This window comes from Eumetopias jubatus, unplaced genomic scaffold (assembly GCF_037043125.1).
Source record: "Eumetopias jubatus isolate StellerSeaLion01/CBP00866 unplaced genomic scaffold, mEumJub1_p1.0 scaffold_6, whole genome shotgun sequence".
Classification (NCBI taxonomy): Eukaryota; Metazoa; Chordata; class Mammalia; order Carnivora; family Otariidae; genus Eumetopias; species Eumetopias jubatus.
Genome location: NW_028274812.1, coordinates 113772343 through 113799194, shown reverse-complemented (window position 1 = coordinate 113799194; position 26852 = coordinate 113772343). Strand labels below are relative to the sequence as shown.

General features: G+C 37.4%; 1 protein-coding gene across 1 annotated transcript in view; it reads left to right on the top strand.

The window, feature by feature from the left end:
- The window catches only part of DNAH8 (dynein axonemal heavy chain 8), a 395922-nt gene that overhangs the window by 77357 nt on the left and 291713 nt on the right, over positions 1-26852 (top strand). The window contains exons 15-23 of the mRNA XM_088024365.1: positions 718-837; positions 2382-2517; positions 5636-5823; positions 8408-8488; positions 8905-9021; positions 9992-10111; positions 17805-17940; positions 19359-19474; positions 23887-23993. Of these exons, the coding sequence (XP_087880491.1) occupies positions 718-837; positions 2382-2517; positions 5636-5823; positions 8408-8488; positions 8905-9021; positions 9992-10111; positions 17805-17940; positions 19359-19474; positions 23887-23993 (1121 nt within the window). The remainder of the gene's footprint in view (positions 1-717; positions 838-2381; positions 2518-5635; positions 5824-8407; positions 8489-8904; positions 9022-9991; positions 10112-17804; positions 17941-19358; positions 19475-23886; positions 23994-26852) is intronic.

Sequence of the window (26852 nt, the reverse complement as noted above, 5' to 3'; positions counted from 1 at the left end):
GAGAGAGAGAGAGAGAGAGAGAGAGAAGTAGACACCCTGCTGGGCAGGGAGCCCAACTCGGGGCTTGATCCCAGGACCCGGATCCGGACATCATGACCTGAGCCGAAGGCAGACACTTAACCAACTAAGCCACCCAGGCCCCCCCAGAATAGTACTTTAGTACAAAAAGAAAAGTATTGTGAAAGTATTTGCCATCATTATCTTGTGCTAAGCTTCTCAGAATGATCCCTTCACTACTAAGTACCTCTGATGCACCCTTCTCTATGTAGGAAGGTGTTGACGGTGTATGTCATTGGACAACCAGATTGACATCCCCATGCACTTAACAATTGTGTTTTGTTTTTTTGCAATAGCATTTATGTGTGTATAGGAAAGCCCATTGAAGTTAATATTTCTGCATGCAGAAATAGGGGCTCTGAAGAATATTATAACAGATACAGTATAGCTTATGTACTCCCTTATTTGAAGATTTCCTTAAAATTTGGGATAAAATACAGAAAAAAGATACATACAATGGGAAATAAGGGTTAAGAGAGAATTAAATGTCATATATTGTAAACATCATAGTTTCTGAACCACAGATTATCACTGAAGTGCATTTACATATTTATTGACTACCTCTTGTGTATAAAACATGGGAATACAAATGCATTAAATACTTTCTGCCTTTTCCATTATATTGAATTTTAAACATTAATACCAGATCTTTAATTACAGCTTTATCATTCTCAAAAAGATGACCCTCCTCTTGCTCGCAACATGCCCCCTATTGCAGGAAAAATACTTTGGGTGAGGCAGCTCTATCGACGGATAAGTGAACCCATCAACTATTTCTTTGTAAGCCAATAGTTACATTTACAGTATGAGGATTATGGTGGTTTTAATATAAGACATATATTTTATCCTGTAATGTTTGTGTCCAATAAAGTAGTTAGAGCTACTGCTTTCACGAGGCAAAGAAAATTTAGTTTATAAATATGCTTGAGGGAGACTAAACCAATTCTCTCATGTTTTGGTAGGTAAGCTCACTTAATTACAGTTAATCTTTAAGGGGGAGAATCATAACCTTATGACTTTTAGTAATACAGGACAGTTTATCAAGGCTTTTTTTAAAAAAGATTTTATTTATTTATTTGACAGAGATAGCGATAGCAGGAACACAAGAAGGGGGAGTGGGAGAGGGAGAAGCAGGCTTCCCGCTGAGCAGGGAGGCTGATGCACGGCTCGATCCCAGGACCCTGGGATCATGACCTGAGCCGAAGGCAGACGCTAACGACTGGGCCACCCAGGTGCCCCTTTTCAAGGCTTTTAAAGAGTCATTGTTTTGAAAACAATAAAGTCTAGGCATAGTCCTGAAGATTACTTCTATGTGTGGACAATTTAGTGAAGGTGAAGACACTCTGTTCCTGACTTAAGAATTGAGATCTAGAGCAAAGTATAATAGAGTACATGCCTTCTCTGTGTCCTTAAAGTTATTAGATTTCTGAAAAGCCCCAGGATACTCTTAGGCCCTGTTGGCATTCTGAAATTGCCAGTTGGCTTTCTCTTTGATTTTGGTTTGGTTTGATTTTGTAAAGAGACAGACTCACAAAGCAGTTGGTTTTCTTAGGGCACCATCTTATGCCTAAATACAGAACAAAATAAGTACCAAAAATAGTCTTGCAAGTACTTTTAGTATTTAAGCATTCTTGGAAGTTAAGTTTCCATTGTTTCTGTTCGGCTGCTCTTAATCATTTTACTATTCTCACTATTTGTAAAAAAATTCAAAGCCTGGTCTTAAAATAGTGGCCAGGGTGGGGACTCCATTGCTGATTGATTCTGCATGACAGAGCCGAGATTGCCCTGTTTTTGACATCTGCGAATCAAACATAAAATGTTCAATGTTTACATAAAGAAATTGGTTTTTGTTCTTTGATATACACTTTTTTTTTTCAGTGCTGGAATTTGGGGTTTTCCCTGATACTCACAAGTCAAGGAAAATCAGTCCATTGTATCTTTTTTCCTTTTTATTTAATATTATTATTAATTAAATATTTCAAACCCACACAGTATAGAAAATACAAAACTGATATCTTATCCAGAATTGTGGGGAGGGAATAGAGAATTGAAGGCAGAGTTCTCTCAGCCTGGCCAGCTGTTAAGGCTAGAGACCTTTCTTTCTTAAATCCTTTATTTCCTTTTCCAATGTTCCCTTTCCACCGGTAACATTTCCCTACTTCCGTCTCTAGTTTGTATGGCTTACCTCATCTCTGTTTTACTCTGAGGCAAAATGTAAGGCATAATTATTTGATGACATTTTAAATAACAGCTTTCTGATTGGGATATGAAAACAATCAGCAGTCCTTTAATTATAAATCTTTTTCTTCCCCTTTAAAAAACAGAAAAACTCAGAAATTTTGTCAAGTGCGGAAGGTAAAGCTGTCATTCGTCAGTATAACAAAATTTCCTATGTTCTGGTGGAATTCGAGGTGATCTATCACACAGCCTGGATCAGAGAGGTCTCGCAGTTACAGTATGGTGTGTATAAGAAATGCAGTGATGCTACGGAGGGGGTGTTAGGTGATTTTGAATGAAGTCATGGTTCTGGAGAATTTTCACATCCCTTTTATACAATATTATGATGGTTACATTTAGATTTGGGGATGATACAATTTTTTTTTACAGTGGTTAATAAGATTCTGATTCTATAAGCAAAAGTTGTCATCACCTTAGAGTTGATATACTTCGATTGTGACTTTCCACTAAAAAAAACCAGTATTTAAAAGTAAATATTGAGACCCTTCATAGATATTTCTCCATAGATTTAGGGGAAGTTTTCATATTCAGTTTTGTCATAGATTCATTGTTATAGATTCAAATCCCAGTCCCAATCAGAGGAGAAAGAATTGTACTTGCTTGTCTTCCTTCCTCCCTTCCATTCTTTCTTTTTCTATAACTGAATTTAACTTCACTTTTGAACTCCAGGAAATTCAGAGTATTAGGGCTGTTTCTAAGTACCTCTGCGGGGTGCCAAAGCATTGGGTGGAGTCCGCTGTGAGGCAGGGGATGGATGGTTTCAAGCCATCATGCATCCATGCTGCCATCACCTGGGCTGTTTGTTACCATGGGGGCTCAATTGTTCAGTTCAGGTTCCGCTTTGTCCCATCTTAACCTTAAACTCTTATCTGTAATCTTGGTGGAACCCTGACTGTGTCCCTGGACAGAAAGGTTTCTCCCTCCCATACCAGGATCCCCACCCAGAATGGTACAAAACTACAGGCACAGGAAGCACAAATCCTGTGGTTGCGTCACTGGGAGTGATAGTAAGAGGGGCCACTCTTTTTCTGCCTCTTGGTTCCAGACCCATATATTTTAGCTGTTTGAGGACATGTCACTGTTACTACCATTGATTCGCTCATGCCTGTGTCCTGGAGGACAGGTCCCAGACCTGCAGATTGTCTTCCCCAATTGGCCCCTTAGTTTAGCCTTTAATAAGCCACTTGTACCAGGCCAGCTGTTTCTGGGTAATGAGTGTGGTAGGACCCTATGGATCCTCCTGAAAACTAGCTAAGGAGCAACCCTCCCAAGGAGCATCAAGAGAAACTTAAAGTTCACATTATGGAAAAGAACAAAAGGGAATTGTTAACTGAAGTATGGAGCAGGCAGTATTTGGCTTCTACAATATCATACGCTTTTCTACTTTTCTTTTGTCCTGATGGTTTTTCCTCATGTTCAAAAACAAGTTCACCAGTCACCTCTTCCATATAGCCCCTCCTTATTTTTCCACAGCAGAAAATAACGTCTTCCTCCTCCAGAGTCCTCTACTCACTTTATCTGCTCCTGTTTCTCATGACACTTATGGCTTTAGGGATCTGTCTCATCTCCCCTTCACATTCCAAGGATACTCTGTTTCATCTTTGTATCCTTTAAATAACAGTCAGTGATAACGAACACTTACATAGTTCTTACCCTGTGCCAGGCTTTGTCAAAGCACTTTACATATGCAGCTTCCTTTAATCCTCATGGCGACCCTACGAGGAGCTATAATTATCATCATTTTATAGATGAGGAAGCTGAGGTACTAAGAGATTAAGTCATTTGCAGAAGCTCATCACACAGCTAGGAAGTGGCAAAGCTGAGCTTTAAATCTGCCTTTCCTACGAACACAGGTTAGTGGAAATGAATTGCTTAGCAAGCCTTCTTATTATATTGACGTGGCTATATGTAACCATATAGGAACTCGGAATAATAATTGAGGACCTGGTATTGGCCTCTTTCAGATGGTTGCTCTATAAATTTTAATGAAATGTCACTCAGTCCTGGAGCTGACTTCTTGGCTGTCATTATTCTTGGTGGTCTTGCTGACCATTTTGTCCTTTCAAGAAAACTCAGTACAGCCTTAAGGAAGATAGATTTCATTAAATGAATGTTCCAAGGTTATTTTGGAATTTCCTTGGAAGGATAAATGATTTCTAACCCAATTTTAAAAAGATTCCAAACAAATTAGGTGAAATTTTTAGTTGAAATCCTCATGCAGCCAGCATCATTAAGAACCATTTCAAGACTAATTTTATCTGATGAGTAAAAGTCAACTAACTTCAAAGGAATATATGGACTATTTCATTTTACTAGAAATTCGATGCAGCCACATTCTATGAAGTAATGAGAGGCTTGGAAGATACGTAAGAAATTCTCATGTTAGTAGTGTTTGCTAATATAAGATATAATTTAAGCTAGCACATACTCATCTAGAAGTGTGTTATTATTATGCCTGTAGAAGTAATTCACGTTAGGATAACAAATAAGCTAAGGCTACTCACCACTAACCGGGATTATATATTTCAATTCATAATAAAAAGCATGCCTGCAAATTCCTATTTATATGAATGATGTTCAGGTAGGGATGGTTTCAAGCCATCATGCATCCATGCTGATGTAGGTGTAGCATAAAAAAAATCTTTCTCTATATCCTAGAAGCTCACAATGCCATGGTGTTTAATAAATATATCTTACTGATATTGAGCTTAGTTACCAGACATTCAAGATGGAGGCTTAATTCTTCCTTTAAAGAAGCAGTTTGGGGTTCATTGTGGAAAAGGGTTTGTCATATGAGGTATGTCATATTTTATAGTTGTGCACACCTTCCAGTTCTCTCCCAGGGGTGAAATCACAATCCATTAAAAGAAACTACATTGTATTATAGCTCTCTTAGACCCACTCAGAAAAGTGTTGCAGTTCATAGCACGAAGGCTATCTGTTCTTCATTCATTTTTATCTCTCCAGATCTGATTTTTGGGCTTGCAGACATTCTGCATTCACTTATTTAAGTTTTGAGCACTGACCACATGTCAGATGCTATGCCTCATCACCTGGGATATCCAACACTATTGTTCTATTAAGAAGTCAGTTCCCAGTGGGGAAGACAGGTGTGTAAACATGGCTGGAAGCAGAGAGGGCATGTATTGAATGGAGCATTGGGTGTTATACGCAAACAATGACTCATGGAACACTATATCAAAAACTAATGATGTAATGTATGGTGATTAACATAACATAATAAAATAAAATAAAAAAAAAGAAAGCCAAAAACAAACAAAAACAAAACAAAACAAAAAGAAATCCAGAAAAACTAATGTCAATAATCATTTATTTGTAGCTTTACAAGCCACACTTTTTGTGCGACACCCAGAAACCGGGAAGTTGCTGGTTAATTTTGATCCCAAAATTCTGGAAGTTGTTCGGGAAACTAAGTGCATGATAAAAATGAAGTTGGATGTACCAGAACAGGCAAAGAAATTGCTAAAATTGGAAAGTAAATTGAAAGCAGACAAATTGCATTTGCAGGTAAAATAGATTATATACATATATTTTAAAGATTTTATTTGAGAGAGGGCACGAGAGAAAAAGAGAGCACATGCATGTGTGCACAAGCGTGAATGGGGGAGGGGCAAAGGGAGAAAGAATCTGAAGCTGACTCAGTGCAGAACCTGATTTGGGGCTCCATCCTTTGACTTTGAGATCATGACCTGAGCTGAAACCAAGAGTCCAATGCCCAACTGACTGAGCCACCCAGGCACCCCAAGATAGATTATATTTTAAAATTATTTTTGAAGGAGGTTTTTTTTTTAAAAAAAGAAAATTAAATCACTGCAGTTGTGCTGATGTGGTATTGATTATTTTCATTTTTCTTCAGCTTTATTGAGGTACAGTTGACGAATAAAATTGTAAAATATTTAAAGTGTACATCATGATGATTTGTTATAAATATACATTATGAAAGGATTCCTCTCATGTAGTTCATTCATCACCTCATATATATATGTAACATACATATATATGTATATATTAAACCAGAAAGAAACAGTATATATCTGTTTATATATACACATATATATTTGTTTCTTTTTGGTGAGAATGTTTAAGTCCTATTCTCTTAGCAAAATTCAATTATATGATATAGTGTTATCAGTTACAGACACCATGTTATACATTGGATCTTCAGTCCTTATTCATCTTTTACCTGAAAGATTGTACCCTTTTACCGACCTCTTCCTATTCCCTCCCTACCTCTAACACCTGGCAAACACTTTTCTGCTGTTTTTACAAGTTCAGCTTTTTAAGATTCCACATATAAGTGAGATCATATAGTATTTGTTTTTCTCTGTCTGCCTTATTTCATTTAGCATAAGGCTTTCAAGGTGCATCCATGTTGTTGCAAATGGCAGGATGTCTTTCTTTCTCAAGGCTGAATAATACTCCATTGTGTATATATACCATATTTTCTTTATCCATTCATCTATTGATGGATGTTTCCATATCTTGGCTATTGTAAATAATGCTGCAATGAACATGGGAGTGTAGATATCTCTTCGAGATCCTGATTTCATTTCCTCTAGATCTACATTCAGAAGTGGGATTGCTACATCATATGGTATTTTTATTTTTAACATTTTGAGGAACCTCCATACTGTTTTCTATGGTGGCTGCACCAATTTACATTCACACCAACAGTGTACAAGGGTTCCCCTTTCTCCATATGTTGGCCAACACTTGTTATCTCTTGTCTTTTTGAGACTAGCCCTTCTAACAGGTGTGAGGTACCATCTCATTGTGGTTTTGGTTTGCATTTCCCAGATGGTTAGAGATATTGAGTACCTTTTCATGGACCTATTGGCCATTTGTGTGTCTTCTTTGGAAAAATGTCCATTCAGTTCCTTAGCACATGTTTTAGCTGGATTGTTAGAGTTTTTTGCTATTGAGTTGTGTGAGTGAGTTCCTTATATATTTTGGCTATTAACCCTTTATCAGATACATGATTTGTAAATATTTTCTCCAATTCCATAGGCTGCCTTTTCATTTTGTTGATGGTTTCCTTTGCTGTGCAGAAGCTTTTAGTTTATATAGTCCACTTGTTTATTTTTGTTTTTGTTGCTTGTGCTTTTGGTATTAAATCCGAAAATCACTGCCAGGACCGATGTCAAGGAGCTTACCCCCATGTTTTCTTTTTGGAGTTTTACAGTTTCAGGTCTTAAATTTAAGTCTTTAATCCACTTTGAGTTGATTTGTGTGTGTGTTATAAGATAGGTGTCCAGTTTCATTCTTTTGCATGTGACTGTCCAGTTTTCCCAATACTATTTATTAAGGAGACTGCTCTTTTACTTTTGTATAGTTTTGGCTCCTATTTCTGGGCCATCTATTCTGTTCCCTTGTTTATTCTTTTTTATTTTATTTTATTTTCTATTCCAGTATAGTTAACATACAGTGTTGTATTCCCTTGTTTCTTCTTTATAGTATTAAAATACTGATGTGCAAATAGGAGTTTGGGAACAGAAAAGGAGGAAAGGAATTAGTAAGTTCAAAACTATTGAGTAAACATTGAAATAGTTTAATATTGTTTATTTGGGGAAGAATTAACTTGAATCCACATTTCCCATCACACCATGCAATACATTACAAAATGATCAAAAGTTGACCATTATGGTTGATCTCTAAAAAATATCTAAAAGAAAATAGATAAGCCTAGTAACTGACTGTGCATACATTTATTTTGATTCAAGAAAAGAAGTGTGGCATCAGTAACAAGTATGCTTTAATGTGTCGGAAGACAAGGAACAGAAAGGGGAAAAATGTGTAATGACAGATATTGTGAAAAGATAATTATCCAAGCTATTTGAAATAACGTAAATATAGAAAGATAATTAAATAATAAATTGAAACGTGCCACTCTAGAAAGCTCCACTGACTTGCTGTTTAAAGTACATTTACAGGTGAAGAAAAAGTATGGTAAATTAATTTAAATTTAGGTGAGCAGCCTTAATCTTGGCAGGACTATGAGGAAACATTATAATGAAACCTTCCTGGTATGAATCAAAATATGACCTGCTTTAAAATAAATTAAAGTCACACATATCATTTTGACTTTCAACAGGGTCTTCTGCAGTATTATGATGACTTATGTCAGGAAGTGCCTTCGGTGTTTGTCAATCTAATGACCCCTAAAATGAAAAAGGTTGGTAATGCTGAAGGTTTATATTGATTTCCCTGTTGTTTAAAATTAAATTCCTGTTCTACAGATTATGGATTTTAGAACATCTATTCTTGCCTAGATCCTCTGTCTTTCTAGTTCAACATTATAGCCCTATTTTTCCTATAGAATGACTTCTTGTCAACAAGTTTTGTTGCCTTTGAAAAACAACTAAATCTCAATAATGAGCACTTTCTAAGAATCCATGATTCTTCATGGACAGCCAAAGATGATTAAAAAACAAAGTCACCTTTACCAGGTATAATGGAGGGAAATATAATTAAGGAAATATAACCTATAATATTTCCAGGTAATAAAAGAAAGCCTTTTTTTTTTTTTTTTGTAAGTGTAGGTGTTCCTGTTAATCATGGAAGCTGCTACTTTTTTTTTTCTTTTTCTAGGTGGAATCTGTGTTGAGACAAGGGCTCACAATATTAACATGGTCATCTTTAACACTGGAAAGCTTCTTTCAAGAAGTTGACTTAGTTTTGGATATGTTCAATCAACTTTTAAAGAAGGTATGATAGATACATTTTTAAAAACTACGTACATTCACACGCAGGCTATAAGGAATAGTTTGCTTATCTATGAAAGCTATTTAAAGGGTGTGACTTTTAACTAAAGGGACTCCTATTAAGTTAAAAAAATAATGCTTTATGTTTCTCTAGCTACTTTGGGGCCTTTTCATTTAGGGTTGCCTTGTTTTTGTGTCTGAATTACTTGCCTTCAATATGTTAAAATGGTAGTTCAACTCCACTGGGCAGTTTAGAAAATGGGATAATGGTAGACAGTAGCAGATGACAGAATGGAGTGCTTAAATATTAATACATCTACTATTAGTTAGATGAGGCATTCATCTAATTGGAGACTGTCTATTGATTTCTGATATCTTTGCTATACAGATCATGCATGCCTTTTTAGATATGCTGGTCTGTGATGGCAGCATGTTACAATAGACAAAACTTGGAGGCCTGGGAGTCAGCTAAACCTAGTTACAATGATCGGCCTTTTGCTATCTATGCGTTCCTTCCTAGGTTACTTTACTTATCTGAGTCTTTGTTTCTTTAGCTGTATAACTTGGATAGTAAGTGAGTCAAGGACTAGAGTAAGGATTAAAAGAGATAACACATGAGATTATGGCACATGATGCTTGCTCTATAAAACTTTAGTTCCACATTAAGCCTTCTTTGCAGATGTACTCCTAAAATTTCCGCCAAATTGTGCTTGGCTCAGGACCCAAGTTTCTAGATATAGCCCTCTAAATTAGTTTATAACTCAAGTACATTTGGATGAAAGAAGAGTTTTCCTCTACATTTTTTTTTCTTGTTGGTAGATCAGTGACTTGTGTGAAATGCATATTGATACCGTTCTAAAGAAGATAGCCAAAACTGTGTTAATTTCCCTGCCCGAAGGTGGTGCTACCAAAGTAGAAGATATGTTGACGCTCAATGAGGTATGCATTTATGTATTTTTTTTTCTTGTTGGTAGATCAGTGACTTGTGTGAAATGCATATTGATACCGTTCTAAAGGAGATAGCCAAAACTGTGTTAATTTCCCTGCCCGAAGGTGGTGCTACCAAAGTAGAAGATATGTTGACGCTCAATGAGGTATGCATTTATGTATTATGTTTTAATCGTAGAAATCCTGGCTCATAAACCTAAAATGTGAATTTACAATCTAACAGTGGAAATCTCTGTCAGTAGCATATAGAGATCCTAGCTTTTTTTGAAAGCCTAAGATCCAAAGACTCAGCATGGCTTCAACAGCTCAAGCCTATGGCCACACCCTAGACAGGATCTTACTAATATCCTCAACCTCAGGCTGGAGTCTCCTGGGTTTGCAGCAGTGGCTCACTGTTCTTTCTTCGGTGGACATCGAGTACCTCTTGGTTTTAACTACCACAAACTTTCCCTTAAGCCACTCACAGAAATCTGGGAGTCGTCTGGAATCCTTTCCTCACTCCCATTTTCTAAATCCAGTCAATCTTGAGGCTTAGCGAGGTTTTTGCCTTTTACTCCGTTTGCTTGAATTGCCTCTTCTTTTCCATTCTTACTACTCCCTTCCTATGTCAGGCCCTTAAGGCTCATTCTGAATTTAGCAATTGATGTTATGATCTAACTGTTCTCTCTGCCTCCCTATTTGGCCCTCATATCCATTCTCCACACTGCCACTCATGATCTTAAATCCTTCAACAGCAGTAGCATCCAGTCTCTACAGGACAAAACCTAACCTCCTCAGCATCACAATATACTGAAATTCTTTGAGTACCTATTTATCCTCCATTGGCTCAAAATCACAAAGACAGGAACCCTGTCTAATCATTTTTGAGGCCTGGCACAAAGCAAGCTCTCTCAGAAACACTCACTTTATATCTTGAACCAGATTCTTTTTTCTTTCTTGCCTGCCATGTGCTTCAACTACACTCAACCCTGCTGGTTTGGGTCAGCTGGCTCGTGTTAACCAAAGGTGGTTCTGTTTCAAGGGGTGCAATCCAGCCCATGGGATACAAGTGTTTTTGCCTCTCTTTCTATGGAAATGCAGGCTCTTCTTGCCTTTAGGGGTTTGGGTAGCCAGCTGGTCTCTTGCCTTAGGACCACTTAGGCATGGGTCAAGCCCTCTATCCCCAAATTCTAGAGGACATGGGTCAGGGTCTCTGAGTAGTTCCTTTGAAGTACTCTACACTTATTTCTACTTGATCTCTACCAATGATCAAGCTTCCTTTCTATAATCTCAAGATGGGCAAAGGGCTGATGGTTGCCTTGCCTGCTACCATTTAAGAATCGCCTTCTTCAGACAATTATCAGATGATCTCACTGATATGAGGAATTTGAGAAATGAGACAGAGGATCATAGGGGAAGGGAGGGAAAAATGAAACAAGATAAAACCAGAGGGAGACAAACCATAAGGGACTCTTAATCTCAGGAAACAAACTGAGGGTTGTTGGAGTGGAGGGGGGTGGGAGGGATGGGGTGGCTGGGTGATAGACACTGGGGAGGGTATGTGCTGTGGTGAGTGCTGTGAATTGTGTAAGGCTGATGAATCACAGACCTGTACCCCTGAAACAAATAATACATTATATGTTAGTAAAAAAAAAAAAGAACTGCCTTCTTCATAATGTGTAGGATCTTAAAGTTATTTGTTCTCAGCATTGGGACATTGGCTATAACAGAGACAACACTAAATGACCCATTTTTGCATCCTGTTCTTGGAGCATGCAAGTTTAAAATGATTGTGTCTTCCTGGCCATTTGTTCCTTCTATCATTGTTAAGCTTTTAATCTTTGAAGACTATTTTATTTGACATTATTACAGCTACACCAAACTTTTTTGGTTATTATGTTCCAGATATATCTTTACCATTCTGGGTTCTCCTGTTTTAGGTTTTCTCTTCTAAAGAACAGTTAGCTGGTTTTGTTTTTAACCTACTGTGAAAAATCTGTCTTTTTTTTCTTTTTGCAAATTACCGTATAAATTTAATGCACTTCCAATTAGAATTCCTATACCTTTCTTTTCATAAGTTGGATTAAATTATATTATTTTTAAATGATGAGTAATGAATAGGTAATAAAAAGTGAAAATACTTAAAGCCATTGTAATCAAATCAATATGGCGTTAACAGAAAAAAATATAATTTAGAGGAACAAAATAAAGAATCTAGGAGAAAAAGATCACAATGAAAGATTAATACACATCAAAGGTAATATTTTAGTTCAGTGGTAAAAATGATGGATTAATTAAATGGTGCTGGCACCACACACTGTTTCTCAGGAAGAAAATACGATTAGGTGCATATCTCTCTTTTTTTAATTATTGAAGTATACTTGACATACAATGTTAAATTAGTTTTAGATGTACAACATGGTGATGGACAATTCTGTACATTACTCAGTGCTCACCACAATAAACATAAACACCCCCTGTCACCATACATTATTACAATATTGTTGACTATTGAATACTCTATCTTGTACTTTACATCTCTGTGATGGATTTATAACTAGAAGTTTGTACCTCTTAATTCTCATCACCTATTTTATTTTATTATTTTATTTTTTTTAAAGATTTTATTTATTTATTTGAAAGAGAGAGAGAATGAGAGAGAGCACATGAGAGGGGGGAGAGTCAGAGGGAGAAGCAGACTCCCTGCCGAGCAGGGAGCCCAATGCGGGACTCGATCCCGGGACTCCAGGATCATGACCTGAGCCGGAGGCAGTCGCTTAACCAACTGAGCCACCCAGGCGCCCTCTCATCACCTATTTTATCCATCTCTTCACCCCCATCCACTCTGGCAACCACCAGTTTATTTTCTGTATTTATCAGTCTGTTTCTGGTTTTTTTTTTTTTTTTTTTTGGTCTGTTTGTTCATTTGATTGTTTGTTTTGTTTCTATCCATGTTGTTATAAATAGAAAGATCTCATTCTTTCTTATGGTGGGGTAATATTCCATTGTTTATATATCACATCTTTCTTTATCCATTCATCTATTGATGGACACTTGGGTTGCTTCCATAATTTGGCTATTATAAATAATGCTGCAATAAGCATAGGGGTGCATGTATCCCTTTGAATTAGTGTTTTTGTATTTTTTCTGTAAATACGTAGTAGTGTGATTACTGGGTCATAGAATAGTTCTATTTTTAACTTTTTGAGGAACCTCCATACTGTTTTCCACAGAAGCTTTGCCAGTTGGCATCCCCACCAGTAGTACAAAAGTGTCCCTTTTCCTCCACATCCTTGCCAACACTTGTTTGTTGTGTTTTTGATTTTAGCCATTCTGACAGGTGTGAGGTGATATCTTGTAGTTATGACATGTACTTCCCTGATCAGTGACGTTGAACATCTTTTCATGTGTCTCTTGGCCATTTGTATGTCTTTTTGGAAAATGTCTTTTTGGTGTTAAAATGTTTCCATCTTTGTTCAGTGGAATCCTTCAGGCTGGCTTCTATATTTTTTATATGACTCTAGTAGTCTTTGAAAGCTTCCTTGCTTTCTGGAACTATAGGGTATCGTAGGCTTATCTTGTACATTTCCTGTTCCAGATCTGGGATCACCCATTTCTCCAGTCAGCCCTCATTCCTTTCTATGTTACCAGTGGAAAATAGTATATGGAGATCACAATCTGGGTCCTAGGAAAGGCACTCATTTTAAACTTTTAGCTATTCCTTATAGTATTATTTCTGCATCTCCAAATAGTATACTTAGGGTACTATTTCTTGAATTGACAAATTTGCACATTATTTTCTTCCTGCTTTAATAAGTGAGCATTCAGCTCTTTGACCCTATCCTCTATCACTCCTCCCTTGTCTTCTCAATATAGTTATAAAATAATTTTTAGTTAAACAGTAATGGTAAATAGCAATACTTAATTATGCCTATATAGATATTAGCCAATGCAGAACCATGTATGGTACATGTAATGTATTTTTTCTTATACAACTTTTTTGTTTTTCTTGGGGTTTCTAATTGCCTTTGTTTTCACATGTTCTTTCAGATACACTATTATATCACAGTTCCATTTTTCCCCCAAGTGACTTCCTCTCAGAGCCCTCTGAATACCTGTTTTTAACCTGGGTTGATTAGTCTCTAGGTCAGCTGCAAAATTATTAACCTGGGACTCTCCCTGTTTCCTCTATTTTCTGGATTCCATATTATTCTAGGAGAGACGGCCCTTCAGATGCTGAAATGGTCTTTTCTGAGCAACTGAAATTTTCCAAAGAAGAAGTCTCCTGCTTCCTGCCCTGGGGGGCTAGGGGTAATTTCCTGCCTGTCATTTTCTTCTCACTTATTCTAGGATCTGACTATATGCACTTCATACCAGGTCTTACTTATAAACAAACAGAATACAAAGAAGCAGGGAATACCTATATCGGTATCCTTTTTGTCCCGTTTACAGTGATAATCATTTTCTATTGGTATGTACCTATAACTGTTGTGACACTATCAACTGCTTAGTGGGGGAAAATTCACACTACCAGATATAATTTATTTTGAACACACAAAGAAATTTTATATGCATAGAAAGAGAAACAGATCACACAAATCAGGGAAATTGGAATAGATTAAGTGTGACCAAGTTTGAATGTGGTGATTGCATTGATATCACAACAGAAGATGCTATTACTATTAGATAAGTGATAAGTTAAGATACAGGAGGTGGGAATTTTGAAGAGTGCTTTGCCAATCAATATGCCCCAGTAAATTGCATCAGAGGGATCCAAGGTCTAGTAATATGTGGGCTGCTTATTACCCACATATTAATAAGGTGGGCCATTATAATGAAGGCAGAGTAAGATTTATAATGACAGGGCAAGTCTGGTAATATTCTGGACAGAAATACATTTTGGAAACAAACCATACATAATGCTAATTTTGATGGGAGGTTAGTGTGGGCCAACCAGTGGTTTCAAACCATATTTGGGAACCATGGATATTTGCAGTCAGGGAGCTGGTCCTTGACTTGGAGCATCTAACTGTGGTTTCAGGAGAGATTATGTTCATTATTAAAAAGCTGTCATCCCCTGGCTTCACATTGGATCTTTTGCTCTATGATGCTGAGGCTGGGACTCTGCAAAGTACATTTATCTTTGGCCAGCTGGCTCCCTTTTAGGCTTTGCCAATAGTTGTGCTAGAAGGTGGGTGGAGGAGAGAGAAGAGGCTTGCTCTTTCCTGTTTTTCTTCCTGTTCCCAATACAGTCAGACAACCTCTCCTGACTGGCAGTGGCAGTTAATCCTAGGTCCTAGCTTTTTCCAGCCTTTCCAGAACCAGCTTCTTGTGCTTCTCAGATGTACCAACACCATGAGGTCCTTCTCTGAGGCAATAGTACCAGCTGAGCAGCACCCTCACTTCCCAGCTCCAGGTTCTAAAAACTCCAGCCTCTTGCCTTTGCTCTCCCACACCCCAGGTCCGGGAGCTGCTTCCTGCAGTAACTCTCTGTGTGACTTTTGTGTCCCCTTTTGCCTTTTTGGGTCCTTTGACAGTTGTTTAATCACTTCTCTATATTACATTCTCTCATTCTGTTTGGTAAAATAGCTGGCGTGGCATCCGTTTTCCTGACTGAAACCTGACTGACATATATGTATCCTGATAGGTATACAAATGGAATAGAAAATCAGGGAAATGAGATCCAAGCTATGATAGGAAAACTGGTAAATACATTAAAGGGTATTAAAAGTTATTTCAACAAAATCACCTTGGCTCCATAGAGACAGAAAGTAGATTAGTGGCCGCCCGGTCTGTGACGGTGGGTGAATGAAGGGGGACTGCTAATGGGTTTGGGGATTCTCTCTGGGGGAGATGCTAATGTTCTGGAAGTAGATAGCAGCGATGGTTGCACAACTTCTGTGAATATACTAAAAACCAAGGAATTGTGTACTCCACAAGGGTAACTTTTGTGATATTATATTGTGAATTATATCTCATAAAAAAAAAAGAAAAAAATCAATTTGACGGTTTTCCAGTCTGTCCCTGGACTGCCCTTCAGTTCAGTCTGTTCTTCACTGAGTTCTAAGAATGGTCCATGGAGAAAGGTCTGACCTCTTTTCAAAATCTTGGTCCTCCAAATGGGCCCCAAATCTCACACCTTTTTGCCTTCTTGACAACTTTCCTCCCCCAGTCTTCTTCCCTCTCTTCTCGATCTTCATTTTTCCCCTTCACCAGACCCCTCCTACTAGCAGTCTAATACATTCTATTGTCTTTTCCTTGCCAACAAACAAAAACTTTCCTACACCTCCCTTCACTTCTCATTCACAACCAAACTTCCCATGCATGCTGCCTTCATTTTCCCATCCTTCATTTCCCATCTCCATTTGTTTTCCCCAATTCCTGGCTCAAATTTTTTCTGGCATGAATTATTATTTTTAATAACTTTATGGAGATATGATTCACACAACATACAATGTACCCATTTAAAGTGTACGATCCAGTGGTTTGAGTTTATTCACAGAGTTGGGCAACCATCATCACAATTTTAGAACATTTTTCATCTTAACTCTTCCAGCCCTGGGCAACCACTAATCTGTGTTCTCCCTCTTTAGAGTTGTTTATTTTCCATGCTCATCTGAAGTGGCTCTCACCACTGTAATTCCAGTGTTAACCACTGTGTTGAATAAACCAGAAAGGGTGGAATGAATGAGTGATGGAACCAGGTGGGAAGGGTTGGTAGAGTGGAGAGGGGAGAAGAGAATATCTTCAGGTAGGAGGAGGAACACCATTTCTTCTGAGACTGAGAAAAGATGAGGATGGGTTCAGATACACATGAAGTGGGATAAATGAGAGCGAGAGACTTAGAAGTAGCTCTGTCAATCCAGTAGCCAAGAAAGGAACACGTGAGGGCAGTACATGAGAAATATGGGATTTCTGTGTCTTATCTGGACAGAAATTTGCATAGACAGGCTCAAGTCCCTTTGCAGAAGTGGCTTTAAAGGCCCATGTTGGCTGCTTCCATTTATTTTTCTCTTCCCTAAAATGTATGGACATTATAGATGTCAGAAGACCTGTTCAACTTTATAGGCCAGTTTTATTTTCTGAATTTAATTAGTTCTTAATTTCTTCCCAAAGCCTATTAGAAAAGTTCAGAAAGACAGAGCACAGGTTTTAAAATCAGACAGCACTCGTTTCAAACTCCTATTGTTCCCCCGCTGCTATGTGACCTTGGACAAGTTGCTGATTCTTTCTGAGCCTCAGTTTTCTCATTGGTGAAATGGGGACAATAATATTACCTATCCCAAGTGGTCGTCATTTAGTTAAAGAGTTATTACATCTAAAGCTCTTAAATTGATGCCTGGCATAAGTGAGCACCATGCTCACTTTAAAACCTTATTTCATTTGAATCTCAAAGCAACTCTTTGGATTGTCCTTTTATGAAACTACTTCTCATTTCCAACTTTTGACAGCCTTATCTCTCTTGTTCTTCAGCCTTCTTTTTTTTTTTTAAAGTAAACTATATACCCAACATGGAACTTGAACTCATGATCCCAAGGTTAAGAGTCATATGTTCTACCAACTGAGCCAGCCAGCTGCCAGTCACCATATAAATGTGAATGTAGATGTCTGTGGGTGATCAAATCAGATAAAAGTCAAAGACTTTGAGTTTTTCTTTTTCTCTCCTCCTTTTCTTTGCTTGGGGCTTAGCAGCTATGCCTTTAGCCTTGACAGTTTTGGATCTAAAACATTATGCTATTGGCAACTCTCTAGTCATTTTCAAGTGGTGTTAATTATACTTTTAGAAATTAAAGTTATATTAATAATTTTTACAGCATTTTTAAGTACCTGTAAATTAATAGTCATTGCCTTATTTAATAGACATACACAAAAGAATGGGCTGATGTTCTAAACCACAAAAGTAAGCATGTGGAAGAAGCTGTCAAAGAACTTATATCAATATTTAAAAATATTTATGAAGTTAAGGACAGTGGGAAAACAGCAAAACCATTACCAGGTAATTTTGCTAGTTTTAATGCTTGAGTTATAGTATTATAATCACAAAAGTGATAGATATGTTCTCAGGTGCGTGCCTTCTGCTTAGCAGGTACCCAAATTCCAGACTCTCTGAAGGAAAGCATGTGTTCATCATTTGCACAAACTACTTAGGCACAGGGAAGCTTTTTATCAGCTAAACAATGGTGGGAATCAGATGCCAACCAAGGACCAGTGTTGCAAACAAGTGTCAGGCCTGCTGTGTTAATCTTTCTCTCTCTCTCTTTTTTCTTTTAGCACAGCATGCTAAAATGTCTGGAGACATTTTTGGTCATCATGCAGCATGGGGGATGCTGCTGGCATCTAGTGTGGGTAGAGCTCAGGGATGCTGTTGAACATTCTACAGTGCACAGGACAGCCTTCAATAACCAAGAATATCAGTAGTGCTAAGGCTAAGAAACTATGAGCTTAAATAACTATCCACAGCCTTGGAACTAGAGGGTATTATGCTAAGTGAAATAAGTCAATCAGAGAAAGACAATTACCATATGATCTCACTCATATGTGGAATTTAAGAAACAAAAGAGAGGATCATAGGGGAAGGGAGGGAAAAATAAAACAAGACAAAATCAGAGAGGGAGACAAACCACAAGAGACTTTTTTTTTTTTAGATATTATTTATTTATTTGACAGAGAGAGAGACAGCTAGAGAGGGAACACAAGCAGAGAGAGTGGGAGAGGGAGAAGCTGGCCTCCTGCTGGGCAGGGAGCCCCATGCGGGCTCGATCCCAGGACTCTGGGATCATGACCTGAGCCGAAGGCAGACGCCTAACAACTGAGCCACCCAGGCGCTCAAGAGACTCTTAATCATAGGAAACAAACTGAGGGTTGCAGATGGGGTAACTGGGTGATGAGCATTAAGGAGGGCATGTGATGTAATGAGCACTGGGTATTACATAAGACTGATGAATCACTGAACTCTACCTCTGAAACTAATAATACACTATATGTTAATTAATTGAATTTAAATAAAAAATTAAGTATCCACAGCCTGTCTTTTTTCTCTTAGAGTTTTTCTACATAGTTTAATTAGCTTTCTTCAGAAGTGTCAAAACTCCCAAATATCAGCTCATTAAGTTAGAATACTCAAAAGGTAAACACATATTTTAGAAAGATAATATGTAAAGCCCACTTAAAATGTTTATTAATTCTATATGCTAAGAAGGAGTATTTTTAGAGAGTGTATTTCTTAGTAGAATTATGATTCTATTGAGATGGGTGATTTAAATTGAATTCAAAGATGATCCCTACTGAAACAAGTCTTAAATTTTTAGATTAAGAACTTTTAAAGAAGGGGTTTCCTAAGAAGATTTGACCACGTGGAATAAACCAAATGCTCAACATTAAATATTATATATATTTTTTGTCTTTTATCTATAGAACAGAGGAAACATGTTGTTTTTGGAAGTGAAACAGAAGAGGATGAAAGCATTGATTATGAGGCTAATATCATTCCTGAGGCTAAAGTTAATGATAAAGAAGATGAATTTAAGAAGGTAATTATTATGAAATGACCTCATGAAATTTAGCCAAATTATGACCCCTTGGATTGTAGATGACCCCAGATGGTGCTTCTTCTAGGCAGTTCTTCAACCAACCTGTATGGACCTATAACCAACCTGGATTTATAACAAAATCTAGCAAATATAATTTTCAATTCTACACTGTAGGATCTGGCAAGATACAGCAATCCTTCTCGTTTTCCCCAATACCATCCCAACTTTTACTGTGATTCTGTCAATACAGCTTATATAATTATCTCCCTGTATTGTGATTGACCATGTTTTCTTAATACAGTAAATGTCATACTTCTGGGACTGTAGTGCCAAGCCATTTGACTCAAGAGTGAAGAACTCTGTTTTCAGTTGCTGTGTTGATTAATCAAGTTAACTATCCTGCAAGGCCAGATTTTTATTTCCTTGGGCCCAAGGATCTGCATTTCTTACTAGCACCACTAGGATAACCTGTGGACTCCCCTCCAGGAGAAACTCTGTGTGGGCAGATTTGCATGGTGCGTTGAGATGTGTTGAGAATGAAGGTTGACAAGGATGCATGGGGTTTCTTGTTCCTTTTTAGGCCTCACCCTTCTGGTCATGCATCAATTCTGAATGCCACTCCCACATTTGTGCTAATCCCTGCTTCCTCCTTCTGCCAGTTTTCTTTTAATCCCTCATCTTCTTTTCTTTCTTCCTCTATTTTACACACTTTTACACCTCTAACACACATTGTAAGACAGTTTTGGAAATAATCAGCACAAATTTGATCCACTTTTACCTTCTTGCTCAAGGAGGATATCACCAATGGGTAGAGAAGCACTCCCCCGCTGAGACTAGATTTTAGCTGTAGATTTCTTCTCAGTACCATGCTCCAGGTGGCCATTATCAATCAGCAGGAGTCAGCTGGAGAGGGGAGGTGTATGCCCCTGCCAGCTGGCCTTCTCTTCCAATTGCATTCCCTTTGACACTGGCTGGGGTCCTTAGAGCAAGTCTGATTATCAGCAGAGTCTCTTGAATTGGGGGATCACTTGGAGCCGAATGAGTGCAGTCATCTCCTAAATAGCCTCTGCCTCTCAAATCCATCATCCTCCACATTGCTGCCAGAATGGTCTCTTTAACATAAAAATCTGACTATGTCATGCCTATGTTTTAGCCTGGTAATTCACCAACGCTGATCATCCTGATCCTCTTTGATCATGCCTGATAGCCCTGCCTTCTGACCCAACTCAAACTGGCTGGTCCACCCTGTCTCAGAGGAGCAGGGCATAGAATCAGAGAGGAATGCTATGGCCAGAGCCTAGTCCTGGAGGTGTGACTCACTGTGCAAGCAAGACGTGGTACCCAGACCCTGCCCAGGCTCAATATTTGTCCTGCGCTCTGACCAATGAACTTGGCAACACCTCTGGAGGGAAAGAAGGTCTTAGAGAGAGGCTCAAACCATGGTCCCAGGGTGGTGGAAATTTCATCCCATATATTTTGGTATTGTACATTTAAAAATTTTTTAAACATTTTATTTATTTGAGAGAGAGAGCGAAAGTGAGAGAGAGAGAACGAGCAGGGTGAAGGGCAGAGGGAGAAGCAGACTCCCCACTGAGCAGGGAGCCTGATGTGGGGCTTGATCCTGGGACTCCAGGATCATGACCTGAACCGAAGGCAGACGCTTAACCGACTGAGCCACCTGGGTGCCCTTACTGCCACCTTTAGAGAGGCAGGTCCTTGCCCTGCCACTTGCACTAAGTTCCTCAGGCCCTGAAGTTTTGTGTGGAGAGGGCTTGAATGGTCCCTAACATTGGGGCATGTGGCTGCTTGTGTGTCATTTAGGGATGCTTTCAACTTTTCCCTTTAGATCTGTTAATATTTGCTTTATATATTTTGATGCTCCTGCTGGTTGCATCTACATTCATAAATTCATAAATCTTCTTGCTGGATTGACTCCTTTTATCATTAGGTAATGCCATTCTTTGTCTTTTTTTTCAGTCTTTGTTTTCAAGTGTGTTTTGTCTGATCTGAGTAGATACTACAGCTTTATTTTCATTTCCATTGCATGAAATATCTTTTTTCAGCCTTTCACTTTCAGTCTGTGTGTGTCTTATTTCTTTATCCATTCAGCCACTCTGTGTCTTTTGTTTGGAGAATTTAGTCCATTTCATTTCAAGTAATTGTTGATAAGTATATACTTATTGCCATTTTGTTCATTGTTTTCTGGCTATTTTTGTAGTTTCTCTCTGTTCCTTTCTTCTCTTCTCTTGTGGTCTGATGACTTGGTTTACTGTTACTTTTAGATTCCTTTCTTGTTTTCTTCTGTGTATTAACTATAAGTTTTCGCTTTGTGGTTATTCTGAGGTTCACATAAAATATCTCATTTAAATAGCAGTCTTTTTAAAATTGACAGCAACTCAATTTAAACACATTTCAAAACTTTAGTTTTTTTCTTCCCCACCCCTAGTATTTATAATTTTGGTGACACACTTGACATCTTTTTATTTTATACTTCCTTTAACTGATTATTATACTTTTAGCTAATTTTACTACTTTTATCTTTTAACTTTCATGCTTGCTTTATAAGTCATTTGTCTACTACCTTTGTTATATATTTACCTTTTCCAGTGAGATTTTTACTTTCATATGTTTTGTTGTTATTAATTAGTGCCATTTTTTTTTTTTATCATAAAGAAATCCCTTTAACAATTCTTTAGGGCCCGTGTAGTGGTGATGAACTTCTTTAGCTTTTGCTTATCTGGAAAGCTATGAATGAATCTCTCCTTAAATTCTAAATGATAATCTTGTCATATAGAGAATTCTTGTTTGGAAGTTTTTTTTTTTTTTTTTTTTCTTTCAGCACTTTGAATATGCCATACTACTTCCTACTGGCCTATAAGGTTTCTGCTGAAAAATCTGTTGATTGCCTTATGGGGTTTTCCCTTGTATGTAAAATGTTGTTTTTCTCTTTCTACTTTTAGGATTATCTCTTAAGTTATCCTTAACTTTTATCATTTTAATTACAATGTGTCTTGGCATGGATCTCTTTGGATTCATCTTAGTTAGAACTCTGTGCTTTGGGCACATGGATGCCTGATTCCTTTTTCAGACTAGGGAAGTTTTTAGCCTTTATTTCTTTAAATCATTTTTCTGGCTGTTTTTCTCTCTTCTGAGTTCCCTATAGGCACCTTTTCCACTTGATGTTGTCCCAAAGGTCCCTTAAGATTTCATTTTTTTTAATTATTATTTTTAAAGATTTTTATTTATTTATTGAGAGAGAGAGAATGATAGAGAGCATGAGAGTGGGGAGAGTCAGAGGGAGAAGCAGACTCCCTGCTGAGAAGGGAGTCCAATGCGGGACTCAGTCCCGGGACTCCAGGATCATGACCTGAGCCGAAGGCAGTTGCTTAACCAACTGAGCCACCCAGGTGCCCCTTAAGATTTCATTTTTTAATTCTGTTTTCATTTTGCTGCTTTGTCTGGGTGAGTTCCACTGCTTTGTCTTCCAGCTCACTGATCTGTTATTCTACTTCACCCAGTCTGCTGTTGAACCCCTCTAGTGTATTTTTCAGTTCAGTTATAAATTCTCTTCAGTTCCTTCTTTCTTTTCTTTTTCTTTCTTTCTTTCTTTCTTTCTTTCTTTCTTTCTTTCTTTCTTTCTTTCTTTCTTCTTTTTCTTTCTTTCTTTTTCTTTCTTTCTTTCTTTCTTTCTTTCTTTCTTTCTTTCTTTCTTTCTTTCAGATCTTATTTATTTGACAGAGAGAGAGAGCACAAGCAGAGAGAGAGGGAGGAAAAGGGAGAGGAAGAAGCAGACTCCCTGCTGAGCAAGGAACCTGATGCAGGGCTTGATACCCAGACCCTGGGCTCATGACCTGAGCCAAAGGCAGACACTTAAGTGACTGAGCCACCCAGGTGCCCCTCTTTGGTACTTTCTTTTATTTTCTCTCTTTGTTGAAGTTCTCCCCACTGTGTTCATCCTTCTCTCAAGTTCAGTGAGCATCTTTATGACTATTACTTGTACTCTTTATCAGGTAGATTGCTTATCTCTGTTTCATTTAGTTGTTTTCCTGAGGTTTTTTTCTTGTTCTTTTGTTTGGAATATATACCTCTGTCTCCTCATTTTGCCTACTTCTTTTGTGTTTTTTTCTATGTATCAGGTAAGTCAGCTACATCTCACAGGCTTCAAGGAGTGGCCTTATGCCCAGAAGTTCAATCTTCCCATATCATCAGAGCCAGGCACTCAAAGGGTGTCCCTTAGGTGGGCCCTGTGTGCTCTTTGTGGCAGGGCTGTGGCTGTGGCACAGTGTTGGGTAGGCCAGGGACTCAGTCTGGCTGTAGGACATCAGCTGTGAGTGCTCTGATACTTTAATGGGTGGGGGATCTTGCTATGCCACCATCTTGAACCCAACTCTCAATATGATTTCTTGTTACAGGAATGTAAAGAGGTCTATGCTTTTTTCTCTCATCAATTACTAGACAGTCTTCAAAAAGCTACATGGTTATCTTTGGACACAATGAAAAGGAGAATATTTGTTTCAAGGCAAGTTGAAAATATGCTAAATAAGTCTGGTAATACTATCTTAACATAATGCTAATAGTACCTCTTATTTTTATTAATTTAAAAATTATAAAATTTAAAATATCACATTTATGAAAAGACTGTATGAAAATATATGTGTAATACTTCAAGAACAGTGATCAAATGAAAAATCATGTTCCTGGCACCCAGGCCAAGACAAAGAACATTGAACACTATCAGTCCCCTTACCAGTCCTTTCTCTGCTCACCCAAAGGAAACCACTATCCCAAACTTCATGTTTGTTATTGTCTTGGTTTTCCTTACAGTTTACCACATTGTATCCCTAATCAAAGTATCATTTAATTTTGCCTGTATCTGAACTGTGTTCAGTATTATGTTTTTGAGATTCATTTATGTTGTTATAATTTATTATACACAATCTGTTTATTCACCATGGTGATGGTCATTTGGGTTGTTTCCAGTTTGAGCTATCCTGAATAAAGCCTCTGTGAACATTTTTGTATCTGTCTCCTCCTACACTTGTTAAGCATGGAATAGTTGGGCCCTGGGGTATGTGCATACCTCACTTTACCATGTGATGCCCAGCATGAGAGTCCCCATGGCTTCTCATCCTTGCACACAGTTGGTATTGTTCAATTAAAAAATTCTTGCCAGCAAGGGGGGTATGAAGTTGCATCTCACTGGGATTTAAATGGTCATTTTCTTGGTTACTAATGAGGTTGAACATATTTTCATGTTTATGGGTATATATATATTTAATATATATATTAATATTTTATTTATATTTAATATTTTAAAAAGTTGAAAAATTACTTTTCTCTTTAAGACATTTATTTATTTATTTATTTAAAGATTTTATTTATTTGAGAGAGAGAGAGAGAGCAAGAGGGTGAGAGAGCATAAGCAGGAGGAGGGGCAGAGGGAGACAGAGAAATGAACTCTCTGCTGGGGTGGAACCTGATGTGGAGCTCTCCTCCTGGGAGATCATGACCTGAACCAAACGTAGATGCTTAACCAATTGAGGCACCCAGGCGCCCTGAGAGAATTATTTAAATTACACTGAATCTATAGAACAATTTGGAGCGAATTAGCATTCTTACAATATTGAGTCTTCCATCCAGAATCATGAATTACCTCTCTATTTAAGTCTTCTTTACTATTTCTCAATGAAGTTTTATAATTCTCTATGTAAAAGTCTTGCACATTTTTGTTAGATGTATTCATTGGCTATTCATGGCTGAATTTTAATTTAATCACGCTGTTATAATCTCCCAATGTGATTCCTTCTCTTTTGGTCAGTTCTTGTTTTATGTGTTTTAAGTCTATGCTATTAGGTGCGTGGAAAATCGTAGTAGTTAAATTTGCTTAGAACACTGTATTTTTAATTTTTATTTTATTCCTTTATATATGTTAATCCTAATTCCTCAAATTCTTTTTAGTCTGTTATTAATTTTACCTTACCAGCTTTTTTGGTATATTGCTTTTTAACCCTTTGTTCAAACCTTGCTGTAGTTTTTTGTTATGTTTCTTAAAAGCATCATATACCTGCTTATTTTTATTCAATCTAAATATCTCTGCTTTTTAATAGAGTATAATTTGTTTACATTTATTGTGATTTTTTTCATGTAGTTATACTTAATTTATGACATTTCATTTTGTGTCTGCTTCTTAGTATCTGTTTTCTTTGGTTCATTTCATTACCTCTGTTATCTTTGGGATGGATAATATTTTCCTGCCTATACTTTGGTTATTTAAGTAGTTACCCTTAAATTGAGTCTATGTATATCTTGCGCCAGTTTAAAAAAAAAATACTGTCTACGGTTTTTCAGTTTTCCAGTCTTATATCTAACTACAAGGGCCTTGGCATACTCACTGAACTGTATCTACCTCATTATTGCTGCCTGATGTTTTTGTTTTACCTATTTTTGAACATGAATATTGGCATATTTTATTAAAATCTCCAGATTCTTGTGTATTTCTTGTATTCCGTTGGTTCCTTAGTCAGGGTACATGACGGATAAACTCTCTTATTCTTCATTTTAAGTCTGAAAAATGTCTTTTTTGCTTTCATACTCTCATGACAGTTTGGCTGGATAAAAAATTTTTGTTTGTCTCTTGGCATTTTGAAAGCATTTCATTTTTTTTTCTGACTTAAATTTTTGCTGATAAGAAGTCTACAGTAAGTCTAACTGATTATTTTTTATCCTTGATGTTCTGTAGTTTTCTTTCCCTGCATGAATTTGTCTTTAGTTAATCCTGCTTTATTCTCAGTGTGTACTTTCTATTCAAGGGCGAGAGCATATGGCATTCCTTAATCCTGGAAAATCCTCAGCAATTTCCTCTTCAGCTGTTGCTTCTGGGACATTCCTTTCATTCTCTTCTGATGGAACTCCTCGTAGTTGGATGTTGAATAGATTAACCACATGATTTATTGTTCCAACCAGGACACTCTTTTGAGTGAAATGACACTATCCAGATTTAACCTGGAACTGACCTGGGCACACTGGACATGCAGTCATCTCAAATCTTGGGGGTTTTGGTCTGTCCTCCCTGTCTTCTAACTACTTTGTCATATGTTTTGTCTTTTTGCCTTTCTGGGCTACATTATGAACAAGTATTTCTCTTTCTAGTCTAAAGATGATATCATCTATTGTATCTTAAATATTTCAGTTAATACTTTTTTCCTTATTCTCCAGATACTATATCATTTCTGTTTTTTTAATTTAGCAATTTATTATTTTGGGAGAAGAAAGCCTTCACTGATCTCTGAATATTCTCAATATACTTATTTTAGAGTTTGTTATATGTCTATACATTGATTTTATCTGGAGTGGGTTTTTGTTTCAATTATTAATTCCT